This window comes from Hemicordylus capensis, chromosome 17 (assembly GCF_027244095.1).
Source record: "Hemicordylus capensis ecotype Gifberg chromosome 17, rHemCap1.1.pri, whole genome shotgun sequence".
In the NCBI taxonomy this organism is placed as follows: Eukaryota; Metazoa; Chordata; class Lepidosauria; order Squamata; family Cordylidae; genus Hemicordylus; species Hemicordylus capensis.
Genome location: NC_069673.1, coordinates 10,193,129 through 10,205,597, shown reverse-complemented (window position 1 = coordinate 10,205,597; position 12,469 = coordinate 10,193,129). Strand labels below are relative to the sequence as shown.

Sequence of the window (12,469 nt, the reverse complement as noted above, 5' to 3'; positions counted from 1 at the left end):
AGCTTTTAGAAAGCAAGTGAAATCATGTCTTTTTATCCAGGCTTTTATGTGTGTGTTGTTGCTGCTGCTGCTGCTTCTGTGCTCTGTGTTTTATTGTGTGTTAACTTTTTAAATAGACTTGTATTTTTTTCTTATATTCCAGTTTAATCTTATTCAACAGTTTAATAGTTCTGTGTGTTTTAAATTTATTGTAAACTGCCTTGAGATTACTTTAATAAAAGGCAGTATATAAATCTAACAAACAATCAGCGACTGATATGGCAAAGAGGCTAACTTGGCAAAGAGGCACCTTTTTAATGTGCTGGTTCTCTTTATTGAGCAGGGGGAGAGTAACTGGCCCTATCCACACCCAGCACAGTACCTCTAGTGACCGTTGCTGGTATCTGTCTTATGTTTCTTTATAGAAGATTGTGAGCCCTTTGGGGACAGGGATCCATCTTATTTATTTATTATTTCTCTGTGTAAACCGAGAAAGGGCGGTATAGAAATCGATTAAATAAATAAATGATTAGGTACAATTTCCCTTAAAGTCATCCCCTTGGCGTTAAAAGAACAAGTTAAGCATTGCCTAACTTTTTCTTTTAATTTCAGTGGGACTACTTTGAGTAATTTTCTGCATCGCATCTGCCACAGTTGGCTTGGTGTCTGGATGCCATTGGGAGGGAGGCCTGCCAGATCTCCTTGGGGCCATCATGCCCACCCCCACCAACTACTGGAGTGGGGTGGGCCTGATTGTATAAGAGAAGGTAGTCTTTCCTCTTCGGTGCATAAACGCATTTCTGGCATAACCAGCTGTTATCCCAAGTTCCATGATTCTGGTAATTGGTTGCTGTTCTTCCTTGATATTTTTCTAGGCACTTGGACATTTCCCGAGACCGCCTGTCCAGTTATTACAAATTCAAGCTGACCCGCAGGGTTCTGAACCTCTTTGTGGAGAATCTTGTGAACCTCACATCGCTGGACATCTCGGGCCACACCATGCTTGAAAACTGCACTGCCTCCAGCATGGAGGAGAAAGTGGGCCAGACGAGGTAAGGCCATGAGGCTACATTGAAACCCTCTTTCAGTATGCAGCTGTGGAGACGGCTGACATTTCTTGAAGGACAAAGCTGTTGACTTCCACATGTATTTCTACCCAAATATATGACACTACTGAGTCAGATTATTGGTCCATCTATCTCAGCATTGTCTACATTTACTGGCAGCATGTTTCTAGGGTTTCTGGTGGGGGGTCTTTCTCCACTTTACTTGGAGGTGCCAGAGTCCGAACCTGGACATTCTGCATGCAAAGCAGGTACACTCTGGCCCCATCCCTATTTAATGCCAACAGTGTGCCAAGATCTCTCTAGATCTCACTGGGAAGAGTTGTAGCTTATGGGTAGAGCATGCAGGATGTCCCGGGTTCAATCCTTGGCCTCACCAGGTAGGACTGGAAAGCACCCCTATTTGAAACCCTGCCAGTCTGAACCTACCAGTCAGCGTAGACCAGGCCTGCATTACATAAGGCCCAGGGGTCAGATCCAGGCCATGGAGACATTTTTGCTAGCCCACAGGCGAAATCTCCTGCAGCAACAGTACCCCAGAAAGGCAGAGGTCCAGCTTTGGGTCAGTTCCCTCTTCTCCAAGGGGTCTTTCTTGAAACAACAACACCCTATGCATGTTTACTGCCCCTGCTAACTTGGCAAAGAGGCACCTAATAATAATTATTATTATGATTATGATTATGATGATTATGATTATTAATAATAATTCAGTTTCTATACCGCCCCTCCAAAAATGGCTCAGGGCGGTTTACAAAGAGAAATAAAACAAATAAGATGGCTCCCTGTCCCTAAAGGGCTCACAATCTTAAAAAATAAAGATAAGATAGACACCAGCAACAGTCACTGGAAGTACTGTGCTGGGGGTGGATAGGGCCAGTTACTCTCCCCTTGCTAAATAAAGAGAATCACCATGGTAAAAGGTGCCTCTTTGCCCAGTTAGCAGGGGTAATGTGGTGATTCTCTTTATTTAGCAGGGGGAGAGTAACTGGCCCTCTCCACCCCCAGAACAGTACCCTCAGTGACTGTTGCTGGTGTCTATCTTATGTTTCTTTTTAGATTGTGAGCCCTTTGGGGACCGGGACCAATATTATTTATTTATTATTTCTCTAAACCACCCTAAGCCATTTTTGGAAGGGCGGTATAGAAATTGAATTAATAATAATAATAATAATAATAATAATAATAATACTCGGAAATATTCCCAGTGAGGCTTACTCATAAGTAAGCATGGATTTCAACCTGAAAGCAGCAGCGATTTAGGGAGCGGCGAGACTTGACATTTGAGTGGAGCTGCCAGGTGCCCCAGTGACTGAGCAGGGATAGAGCCTATTTTGTGGTCACTAGTTAAAATCGTGGGTCCCGTGACAAGGGGAATAGACCCACAGATAACTAATATTTCATTAATATTTTTCATAATTAATTTAAATTAATGAAATTTGAGTGCTGAAAACTGACTTCTGCTAATTGTTGTTGGTGATGTATGTTGTGCCTTCCGTGTAGAAAGCCTTTTACGGAGAATGGCAAGACGGGTTCCAGAAACCAACACTCACAGGAGGGAGGAGAGGGAAAGCAAGGCGGGGTAAACAGGGGGCAAATATATAATCCTGTTAAAATGAATAGATAAGTGCATGGTCGTTAATACAGCCCCCTTCCTTCTATGGCCCACAGTCCATTTGAATAATGTTAATCACTCTGAGGAGAGGCAGAGAATATAGCTGCCACCCAGTCAGCAGCACAAGGCTGCTGCTGAAGGTGGAAAGATGGGGCATCGGTTTTCAACGTAACCCTCAAGTGAAATCTGTTCCTTCAGCACCAATCCGGAAAAGAGCAGCATCACCCCCTTCAGGAGTCTGAAGCGGCCACTCCAGTTCCTGGGCCTCTTTGAGACCTCCCTCTGCAGCCTCCCGAATATCCCAGCCTACAAGGTAAATCCGGAGCAGAAGTGAAAGGCGGGTCGCTGCTCGTTATTGTGAAAAGGGTTGCAAAGGATCTGCACCTGACATCGCCACTTGGCATCTGCATGTGGCAAGTTGCCCAAGGATCGACATGCTGTGGTTAATATAGCAGTAATATATTCACACGCATTACAATATATGTGAATACAATAGCCCTGCAAGGTAGCCTTACTATAGCCTTCTCATTACAGTATTCTTAGTCCCCAATAGTTATTACAGTATTCGTATAGGAACATGGGAAGCTGCCATACTGAGTCAGACCCTTGGTCTATCTAGCACAGTATTGTCCTCACAGACTGGCAGCAGCTTCTCCAATGTTGCAGGCAGGGATCTCGCTCAGCCCTATCTTAGAGATGCTGCCAGGGAGGGGACTTGCAACCTTTTTGCTCTTCCCAGAGCGACTCCATCCCCTAAGGGGAATCTCTTCCAGTGCTCACACTTCTAGTCTCCCTTTCATATGCAACCAGGGTGGACCCTGCTTAGCTAAGGGGACAAGTCATGCTTGCTACCACAAGACCAGCTCTCCTCTCCTGATCCCCAGTAGTAACGGTGTGTGTACATATTCTTGCCAGTGTTGCAGCATAAATCATCTTAAGAGCTGGCTTTCTCCCTCCTTTGTTTCACGTGACGGCATGCCTCTCTTTTAAGATGGCTTGCCTGCAGTTTTTATATATACTGATACATTTTTATTTTTAAATATCTGCTACCCACTTAGATGGGGGAACATTTTTTAGTCACTCAGAATGTATTCAAATCAATGAAATTAACTTGCCTAAATATTCCAGCTCTCTGTAATATACATCTACCTACCTGCTTCTCAGAACTATGAGACAGGCCAAGCTGGGAGAGCATGATTTTATCATTCAACTTTTAAAAAGAGAGACGTTATTTTTCTATTGAACATTTGTCCTTTTTTAATTTGGGTTTTAATTGTGCATTGTTTTAATTATGTTGTAAACCGCTTTGGGATTATTTTAACAAAAAGTGGCGTAGAGATGGAATGATAAATTAAATAAATAATTGATTAATTAAAAATAAAGAGACTTGTGTTTTGGGGGTGGTATACAAATATGCTAAATTAAATAAATACATAAAATCATATGGCGCCATCCACATGCATAGCATTTATAGAATAACGTAACGGAGCACAGGTCCCTGCCCCCAGGAACTTACAGTCTGCTCACAACTGCCTCCTGAGCTGTGTGGTTAGAAAGGGATCTGAAGCTGAGTCTCCCTCATCTAAAGCCAACATGTGATCTGCTGCCCCCCACCCCCATTCTTCTCTCCTTTTCCTGCTTCTGAGTGTTCCCGTTCTGATACCAGGTGACTGGGGATAAGAATGAAGAACAGGTACTCAACGCCATTGAAGCATACACGGAACACCGGCCTGAAATCACATCCCGGGCCATCAACCTCCTCTTTGACATTGCCCGTATTGAGCACTGCAACCAACTGCTAAGAGCCCTCAAGGTGAGTTGGTGGGGCCAGCCTCCCTGGCCATTCATCCATGGTTTCTCTCTCACACACACTGCCCTCTGCATTAAGGACTCCAGGGGTTCTCAAATGCAGTTCCCCGATGTTGTTGTGCTATAACTCGCATCATTCCTTTGCCACAGTGGCTGGATGACAAAAGTGGTAGTTCAACAACATCTGGGGAGTTTAGAATCCTTGGGCTACCAAAATACTTCTGGAAATTCCTAAGCAGGGCATGAAAATGAGGCTTTCCCCTTCTCTTTCTGTCAAGTGTCTAGTGCTTGGAGGTATACTGCGTCCAAACATGGAGGTTCACTTATTTAAATTCATGGTCTAACCACAGGTACCCCTTTAGGAAAACCATCAAGAATTTTCTTTGCTTATTTTTATCCTCACAACAACCCTGTGAGGTAGGTTAGGCTGAGAGATACAAGACTGGCCCAGAGTCACCCAGTGAGTTTCATGGTTGGATGGAGATTCGAACTCGGGTCTTCCCAGTCCTAGTCCAACTCTCTAACCACTATGCTGGCATCCCCTCTCTCCTGCTGTTGCTCCTCTGCAACTGGTATTCAGAGGCATCATGCCTCTGAGGCTGGAGGTGGCCTATAGCCACCAGACTAATACCCATTGATAGGCCTGTCCTCCATGAATTTGCCGAAGCCCCTTTTAAAGCCATCCAGGTTGGTAGCTGTTGCCACACCCCATGGCAGAGAAGTGTCTTGTGGCAGAGAAGTGTGCCATTCTAGCATTTCCTCCCAAATTCAGGTCCCTATTGGACTGGTGCCTTTTGCTGGTTTGAAAAACACCCATCTAATGAGTTTTGAGTAAATAGTGTTCAAAATCCCCATAACAAAATGGAATATAACCAAGGGAAATTTAGAAATCGAATCGGAATCGAAATCGAATAAATAATAACAGTCCACCCACTGAGAACTGTGAAGTAAAAGTGGAGCTTATTTTCAGTTCGCCCTCTGTTTGTGTGTTTGTGTGTTTGTGTGTTTGTGTGTTTGTGTGTTTGTGTGTTTGTGTGTTTGTGTGTTTGTGTGTTTGTGTGTTTGTGTGTTTGTGTGTTTGTGTGTTTTTAAGAATAAAATTGCAAGCCAGAACCAAACCCTCAAGCCTTATCCCCCTTCCTGCAGCTGGTGATTGCTGCTCTCAAGTGCCACAAATATGACAAGAACATCCAGGTGACGGGCAGTGCCGCGTTCTTCTACCTCACCAACTCGGAGTACCGGAAGGAGCAGAGCATCAAGCTCCGGCGGCAGGTCATCCAGGTGGTCCTCAAAGGGATGGAGCCCTACCAGGAAGTAACTGTGAGTCTGCCGCCTGATCGCACTGGGTTCCTCTGTGCTGGCAGTTTGCACCCGGACATTCTTGGGACCTTCTCGGATGGAGCCCCGGTTCCATTCTCAGACAATTCGGCCCTTCTTTGTTTTAGAAAGTGGTCCTTTCAGGCTAGGCCTGACCCAAAATGCCTCCCCAGATCCCTGCAACTTTGGGGTCCCATTTGTAGGCTGCAAAAGTGAGGGGAAACCTGGGGGAGGGGGGCGTTCAGAGGTGGGACATAATTCAAGGTAGGGTGAGGGCAAAACTCACTGGCTGTGGCAGTGGGAGAGTGCATCCGAATATGGTTTAGCTCTGAGACCAGGCAAATGGGCTTAAGCAGACTTTACAAACATAGGGAGAGGAGCAGTCCTGCCATGCAGGACAGCCTTGGTGCTCCTCCACGTTCTGCCTCGGGTGGATCTTGTCCTTTCCCACCCCAATCTCCCCACATTTCCTTCTAGGACCCGGCAATCAGGGCAGGGATGGGAGAGAGAGACTCTCTGCAATTCCTCGCAGGATCCCTCAGCTGCCCTTCCAGTCATGACGGCGAGGGCTGCTGCAGAGGAGTGTCTTTGGGGTGGTCCGGTCTCCTTCACAACGGGGGCTCTGTGTCTGTGCAGCAGTCCCTGCGAAAGAACCCATAAGCTCCTCGAAGTGCTCTGAAGCTTGGACGAAGCTTCGCCCCAATGGTTGCAGCAGAGGAGTTTGCTGACAAAGAGGGTCCCTTTGCCGATGAACCTGCCCCTCCCCAGAAGCATGTGCTGCGCAGGTTGGGAGCGGAGGCAGAGACGCTTCCAAAGAATCGAGCTGAAAGCTGTGGCATATCCCATCCCAGCAGGGCCTCTCCACCTTCCCCTCCTAGTCTGGGATCTGCCTTGATGTTCATAGCAACATAGGAAGCTGCCTTATATTGACTTGGACCATTGGTCCATTTAGCTGAGTATTGTCTGCACTGATTGGCAGCGGCTCTCCAAGGTTCCAGGCAGGAGTCTCTCCCAGCCCTGTCTGCAGATGCTGCCAGGACTGTCTGCATGCAAAGGAACTGTTTTTCCAGTGAGCTACGGCCTCATCCCCTGTATTTTTCACTGCCATAGGTACAGAGGGAGCTGCCTTCCACAGAGTCAAGAAGATTGGTCCACCCTGCTCAGTGCTGTCTACACTGACCGGCAGTGACTCTCCAAGGTTCCAGGCAGGAGTCTTTCCTAGTCCTAACTGGGCGATCCTGCCAGGGATTGAACCTGGGACCTTCTGCAGGCAAAGCAGATGCTCTTCCACTGAGTTTTAGTCCCATCCCCTCCCGTTGGCGGCAACCATTTTGTTTTCACAAGTTCCCCTGAGAATGATGCCACACGAATGCTCTGATTTGGGGTCTTGGGTTAAAAAAGAAAGAAAAAGAAATGGCTCCCAGCCCTTATTGTAAGCATTGCTTTCAGTTGAACAGTCTTTTCTGAAGGAGAAGTGGTCTTGCGAGAGCAAGCATTCATTGTCCCCTTTGCTAAGCAGAGTCCACCCTGGTATGCATTTGGATGGGTGACTACATGTGTGCTCTGTCTGCTGTAAGATATACCCCTTAGAGTTTGGGGCCGTAGTGCATCTGCTTTGCATGCAGAAGGTCCCCGATTCAATCCCTGGCAGCATCTCCAGGCAGGGCTGGGAAAGACTCCTGCCTGAAACCTTGGAGCACTGCTGCCAGTCCGTGTAGACAATCCTGAGCTAGATGGTCCAAGGCAAGGATTGGTATAAGGCATGTCCCTGACCCTTGCTTCCTTGTGCCAGGTGCAACGAAACTGCTGCCTGACCCTGTGCAACTTCAGCATCCCAGAGGAGTTGGAATTCCAATACCAGCGGGTCAACGAGCTGCTCCTAAACATCCTCAACTCCACGCGGCAGGATGAGTCGCTCCAGCGCATTGCTGTGCACCTCTGCAATGCCTTGGTCTGCCAGGTGGACAACGACCACAAAGAGGCCGTGGGCAAGATGGGGTTTGTCATGGTGAGTGCGCTCCCCAAGATGGCTATAAAGGACCCACAAATTGATCAGGGTGTAGGGCCGCATGTTCAAATCATGAAGAGCCTATTAAAACCAGTGATTATATATTGTGAATCATAATATTGGGGTTTGTATTGGATCATCCCTGAGCATGTATTTTTCCCGACTGCGTTTTCTAGCTTACTATATTAATATTATATGTTTTGTATACTCTGCCTCTGATCTTTTATGCATATTTGGATCAGGTTCACACCCTGACGTGTCTGTAGGCCTCTCTTCGCCCTCACAATCACTTTCCCCTCTTCCAACCTCGAAGGGAGGGGGAGCTGGTCTTGTGGTAGCAAGCATGAATTGTCCCCTTTGCTAAGCAAGGTCTACCCTGGTTTGCAGTTGAATAGGAGACTACATGTGTGAGCTCTGTAAGATCTTATCCCCCTTAGAGGACTGACTCATAGCTCAGTGGAAAAGTGCCTGCCTGCTTGCCTGCAGAAGGTTCCAAGTTCCCTCCATGGCATCTCCAGATAGGCCTGAGAGAAACTCCTGCCTGTAACCTTGGAGAAGCCACTGCCAGTTTGTGTTGACAATACTGAGCTTGATGGACCAATGATCTGACCCAGTTTTAGGCAGCTTCCTGTGTTTGCCAATGTAGTAGATTAGAGCCTTGTCTCAGAGCAAGCTCACGTGAGGGAAGGAAATGCTGAATTGTCCCTGCAGAGCTGCCTGACAGAGCTAGGGGGGGGGAGTTTGTTTAGTCAGACTTTGCATTAGAATTTCTGTTTCTTTGGTGTGTGCTTTGTAAATCCCTGATACTGTTCTAGTATTGATTACCTGCAACATAATTAAAATAAGAAACGCTAGCCTACACCCATTCTATCTAGGGCATTGCAAAAGGCTATAAACATTTAAATGTGCCTAAGACAACCAACTCTCTCTTAACTGTATCTAAGAAAGCTAGAAAGCCTCAGATGGAAGCAGTCTGTAGTAACTGAATAAAACTATTTTTAAAAGTATTTTCTTTTTATAAGCCTTTCCGAGTGGGTTTTTTTAACTCAGGAAAAGAGGGTGGGGCTGAAGGGGGAGTTATCTGGTGCAAGCACATCTTCAGACGTTCAGCAGCTATCCGTTTTCTCACCATGTGTAGGCTTGCACGTGGAAAATTTTTGTATTTATCCAAGAGTATGAAATTAAGAGTGTATTAAAGCATCTGCTCAATATTTTAGATACCAGCACGTGATACCATTGTTTTATTTGCTACAGTTTACATTGGGGAACCCCCATTTTAGCAACTGCTGTTTTTTTCATTTCCCTTCTGCGACTCACCAGCTTTGACCAAACGTCCTTGTTTTCTGCCCACAGACGATGCTGAAGCTGATTCAGAAGAAGTTGGTGGACAAAACAGTAAGTTCTGGGTCATCCCCCCACCCCGCCGCCCCTGGGGGTCTAATTACTCTAATTAAGACAACGCTTGTAAGTGTCAGCAGCATGGCTGGGAAGCAGAAAGCCAACCAGCTTTGATCCAGAGGCTGGTAGTTAATGCAGGTCCGTGTCTTTTTAGGATGGGGCAACCTTTGTGGCCAAACAGGGGGAGCAGAGCCCGTTGTCCTGCTCCACACAGGGCAAGAACAGGTATTTGGGAGGAAGGGTCTCTGGATGGCTGGCTGTATGTGGAGAGAGTTAGTCTGCTGGGCAATACAAATGGTGCTCGAGTGGGAGGCGCGGAGGATTTCTATGGCAGGCCTGATCACACCTGGGGAGGAGAGCTGGTCTTGTGGTGGCAAGCATGAAGGGTCCCATTCTGCCTTGGTTTGCATTTAGGTGGGTGATTACATGTGGGCGCCGTAAGATGGCGGGGGCGCGGGGGCATCTTATGTGGGTGCCATAAGGGGCGCCATCCCCTTAGGGGATGGGGCCATAACTCAATGGCAAAGCATCTGCTTTGCCTGTAAAAGGTCCCTGGTTCAATTCCTGACAGCGTCTCCAGGTTAGGTCTGGGAAAGACCCGTGCCTGAAACCTTGGACAGCCGTTGCCAGTCAATAGTGAGCTAGGTGGACCAAGCGTCTGACTCGATCGGTATAAGGCAGCTTCCTATGTCAGTGATGGTTTGTCTGGCTGCCAGCACTGGCTCTGTGCCTTTCGCCGCTTGAGTTAAATGTAACGTGCCTCACCTTCTGGAGCAGGAGTGGTTTGAACTACAACTCCCATAATCCCCATCACAATAAATGGTGGCTAGGGACGTTGGGAGTTGTAGTTCAGCAACAGCCAAAAGGCCAAGTTTGTCCCGCGCTGTTTGGGGGCATGCTCTGTCCTACTATAGCAGGCAGTGGGGTTTTACAAGATTGGATCGGGGAGATCAGAAATGTTCCAATTCTGGCCATTCTGGAGGGCACCATTGCCTTTCTTTGCCTCCTAGGAGAGCCTGGTTGTGCTGCTCTTCTGCAGGGCTTCCAGCCACTCCAGTCGTCTGGTGTATGGGTGGTCCCACACTGTATGCTTTCTTCCCCCGGATTAAACTGCTTCTGTTTGTCTTCTCTGGCAGTGTGACCAGGTGATGGAGTTCTCCTGGAGCGCCTTGTGGAACATCACGGACGAGACCCCTGACAACTGCGAGATGTTCCTCAATTACAGTGGCATGAAACTTTTCCTGGAATGCTTGAAGGTTTGTGAAGGGGCACCTTGCTGTGTTCTCTCTCTCTCTCTCTTTCTCTCTCTCTTTCAAAAGCAAAGTAACTTATTTTTATCATCGTTCCCCTCTGCCCACTTTATTTATCTTATTTTTACATTTGTATACTGCTCTTTCTCCAGGGAGCCCCAAACGGTGTACCTGGTTATCTTTTTATCCTCACAACAACCCTGTGAGTTAGACTAGGCTGAGAGAGAAGTGTCTGATTCAGCCACTCTAACCACTAGATCTAAGCCACACTGGCTTCTACTCTCTCCCACAGGAGGAGAGCTGCTCTTGTGGTGGTGGCGGCAGGCATGAATTGTTCCCTTGTTAAGCAGGGTCTGCCCTGGTTTGCATTGGAATGGGACACTACATGTGTGAGCATTGGAAGGTATTCCCCTTCGGGGACGGGGCTGCTCTGGGAAGAGCACTTGCATGCAGAAGGTTCCAAGTTCCCTCCCTGGCATCTTCAAGCTGGGGTAGAGAGAGACTCCTGCCTGCAACCTTGGGGAAGCCACTGGCAGTCTGTGCAGACAATACTGAGCTAGATGGACCAAGCTTCCTATATCCTTTCTCTTCCCATGATTCCTGGATTTTAAAAGAAAGCAGAAGAGGAAGTGCAGAGGAGAGACTGGAGATGCTCTAGGGCAGTGCCCACTTTGCCTCCACGCTTCCTCTTCTGCTCGATTTCCCTTTTCCAGTGTAAGCACGAAGGTGGCAGAGCCCAGCATGCCTCTGAATGCCAGTTACTGGCAGGCAGCAGTGGGAGAGGAGAGTTCATGCTTCCAGCTCTGGTGGTGGGCTTCTCAGGAGCATCTGGTTGACTACTCTGGGAAACGGGACACTGGGCTAGGTGTCCCTCTGGCTTGATCCACGAGGGCTGTTCTTACATGATCTGTTGAGACTGTTACTTATAAACTAGTTGCTTGTGATCTTATGCTGCTTAGTATGTCCTCTTCTTATTTGCAGGGTCACTGTTAGTTTTTATTTATGATTTCATCATATACTTCCCCATATAAAGCTTCTGGGCAGTTTGCAAATTTGCAAAGTCATGTTGCAAATCTCAAGTAGTGTTGAAGTCGTAAGTGCTGTATGCCGTTTCCCAAAGATGATGTTACCGTATTTACCCCAGTGGAAGGCAGCTCTGAATTTAAGATGTTACCTTGAAAGACGGAGGTGAATCCTGCCTGTGGCTTCCAGCAGCCACTGGTGGTCCACTGTGCGAAACAGGATGCTGGACTAGATGGGCCTTGGGCCTGATCCAGCAGGGATGTTCTTATGTTCTTAGAAGTTATACCTGTATTTACCCAAAAGAAAGAGGAGACAAATTCAAGATGACTCCCCTATATTTAACAGGAACGAACTGTGGGGAAAACCTTGTCATAGATTTGGGTAACTACAGTAATAATAAAAGTAATATGCAATGCAATTCGATAGCATGAGAAAATAAGATGGAGACCCCATTGGTGGGCGGGAGTAGAGGAGTATCTTGGACTGGCCCTACTCAGGGATGCTTTGGGAACGAGAATTTTGGGCAAGACACGCAGTTTGACGTCCTTCCAATCCTGTTCTCTTTCCTTCCCTTTTCCCAACGGCGTTCTCTGTTCCGGCACAGGAATTCCCGGACAAGCAGGAGCTGCATCGTAATATGCTGGGCCTCCTGGGAAATGTGGCCGAGGTTCAGGAGCTCCGCCCACAACTTATGACATCCCAGTTCATCAGCGTGTTCAGGTGGGCAAATCCCTCCTTAAGAGGCAGAGTACAGCACTGAGGACAGCTGCTCAAAATGTATCCTACATCAGGGGTTCCCAGCCTGTGGGCCTCCAGATGTTGCTGGATTACAACTCCTATTGTCCCCTGCTATAAGTTGTAGTTCAGCAACAGCTGGAAGACCACAAGTTGGGAACTCTGGTCTACACTAAAGCTGTGCTAGGTAGCCAGGCGTTTTGTCGTGGATGCGGGGGGTCTAAGAAAACACTAGGGAACAAGATGGCCTTGCTGACTTAATTTTATTAATCCT

The 12,469-nt window shown here is 47.3% G+C and overlaps 1 protein-coding gene across 4 annotated transcripts in view; it reads left to right on the top strand.

Moving 5' to 3' along the window:
- The window catches only part of ZER1 (zyg-11 related cell cycle regulator), a 38,684-nt gene that overhangs the window by 14,409 nt on the left and 11,806 nt on the right, over positions 1–12,469 (top strand). For all 4 annotated transcript variants that reach the window (XM_053281841.1, XM_053281842.1, XM_053281840.1 and 1 more), the window contains 8 exons: positions 855–1,031; positions 2,854–2,968; positions 4,322–4,468; positions 5,611–5,784; positions 7,574–7,789; positions 9,143–9,184; positions 10,324–10,443; positions 12,065–12,180. In XM_053281841.1, the coding sequence (XP_053137816.1) occupies positions 855–1,031; positions 2,854–2,968; positions 4,322–4,468; positions 5,611–5,784; positions 7,574–7,789; positions 9,143–9,184; positions 10,324–10,443; positions 12,065–12,180 (1,107 nt within the window). The remainder of the gene's footprint in view (positions 1–854; positions 1,032–2,853; positions 2,969–4,321; positions 4,469–5,610; positions 5,785–7,573; positions 7,790–9,142; positions 9,185–10,323; positions 10,444–12,064; positions 12,181–12,469) is intronic.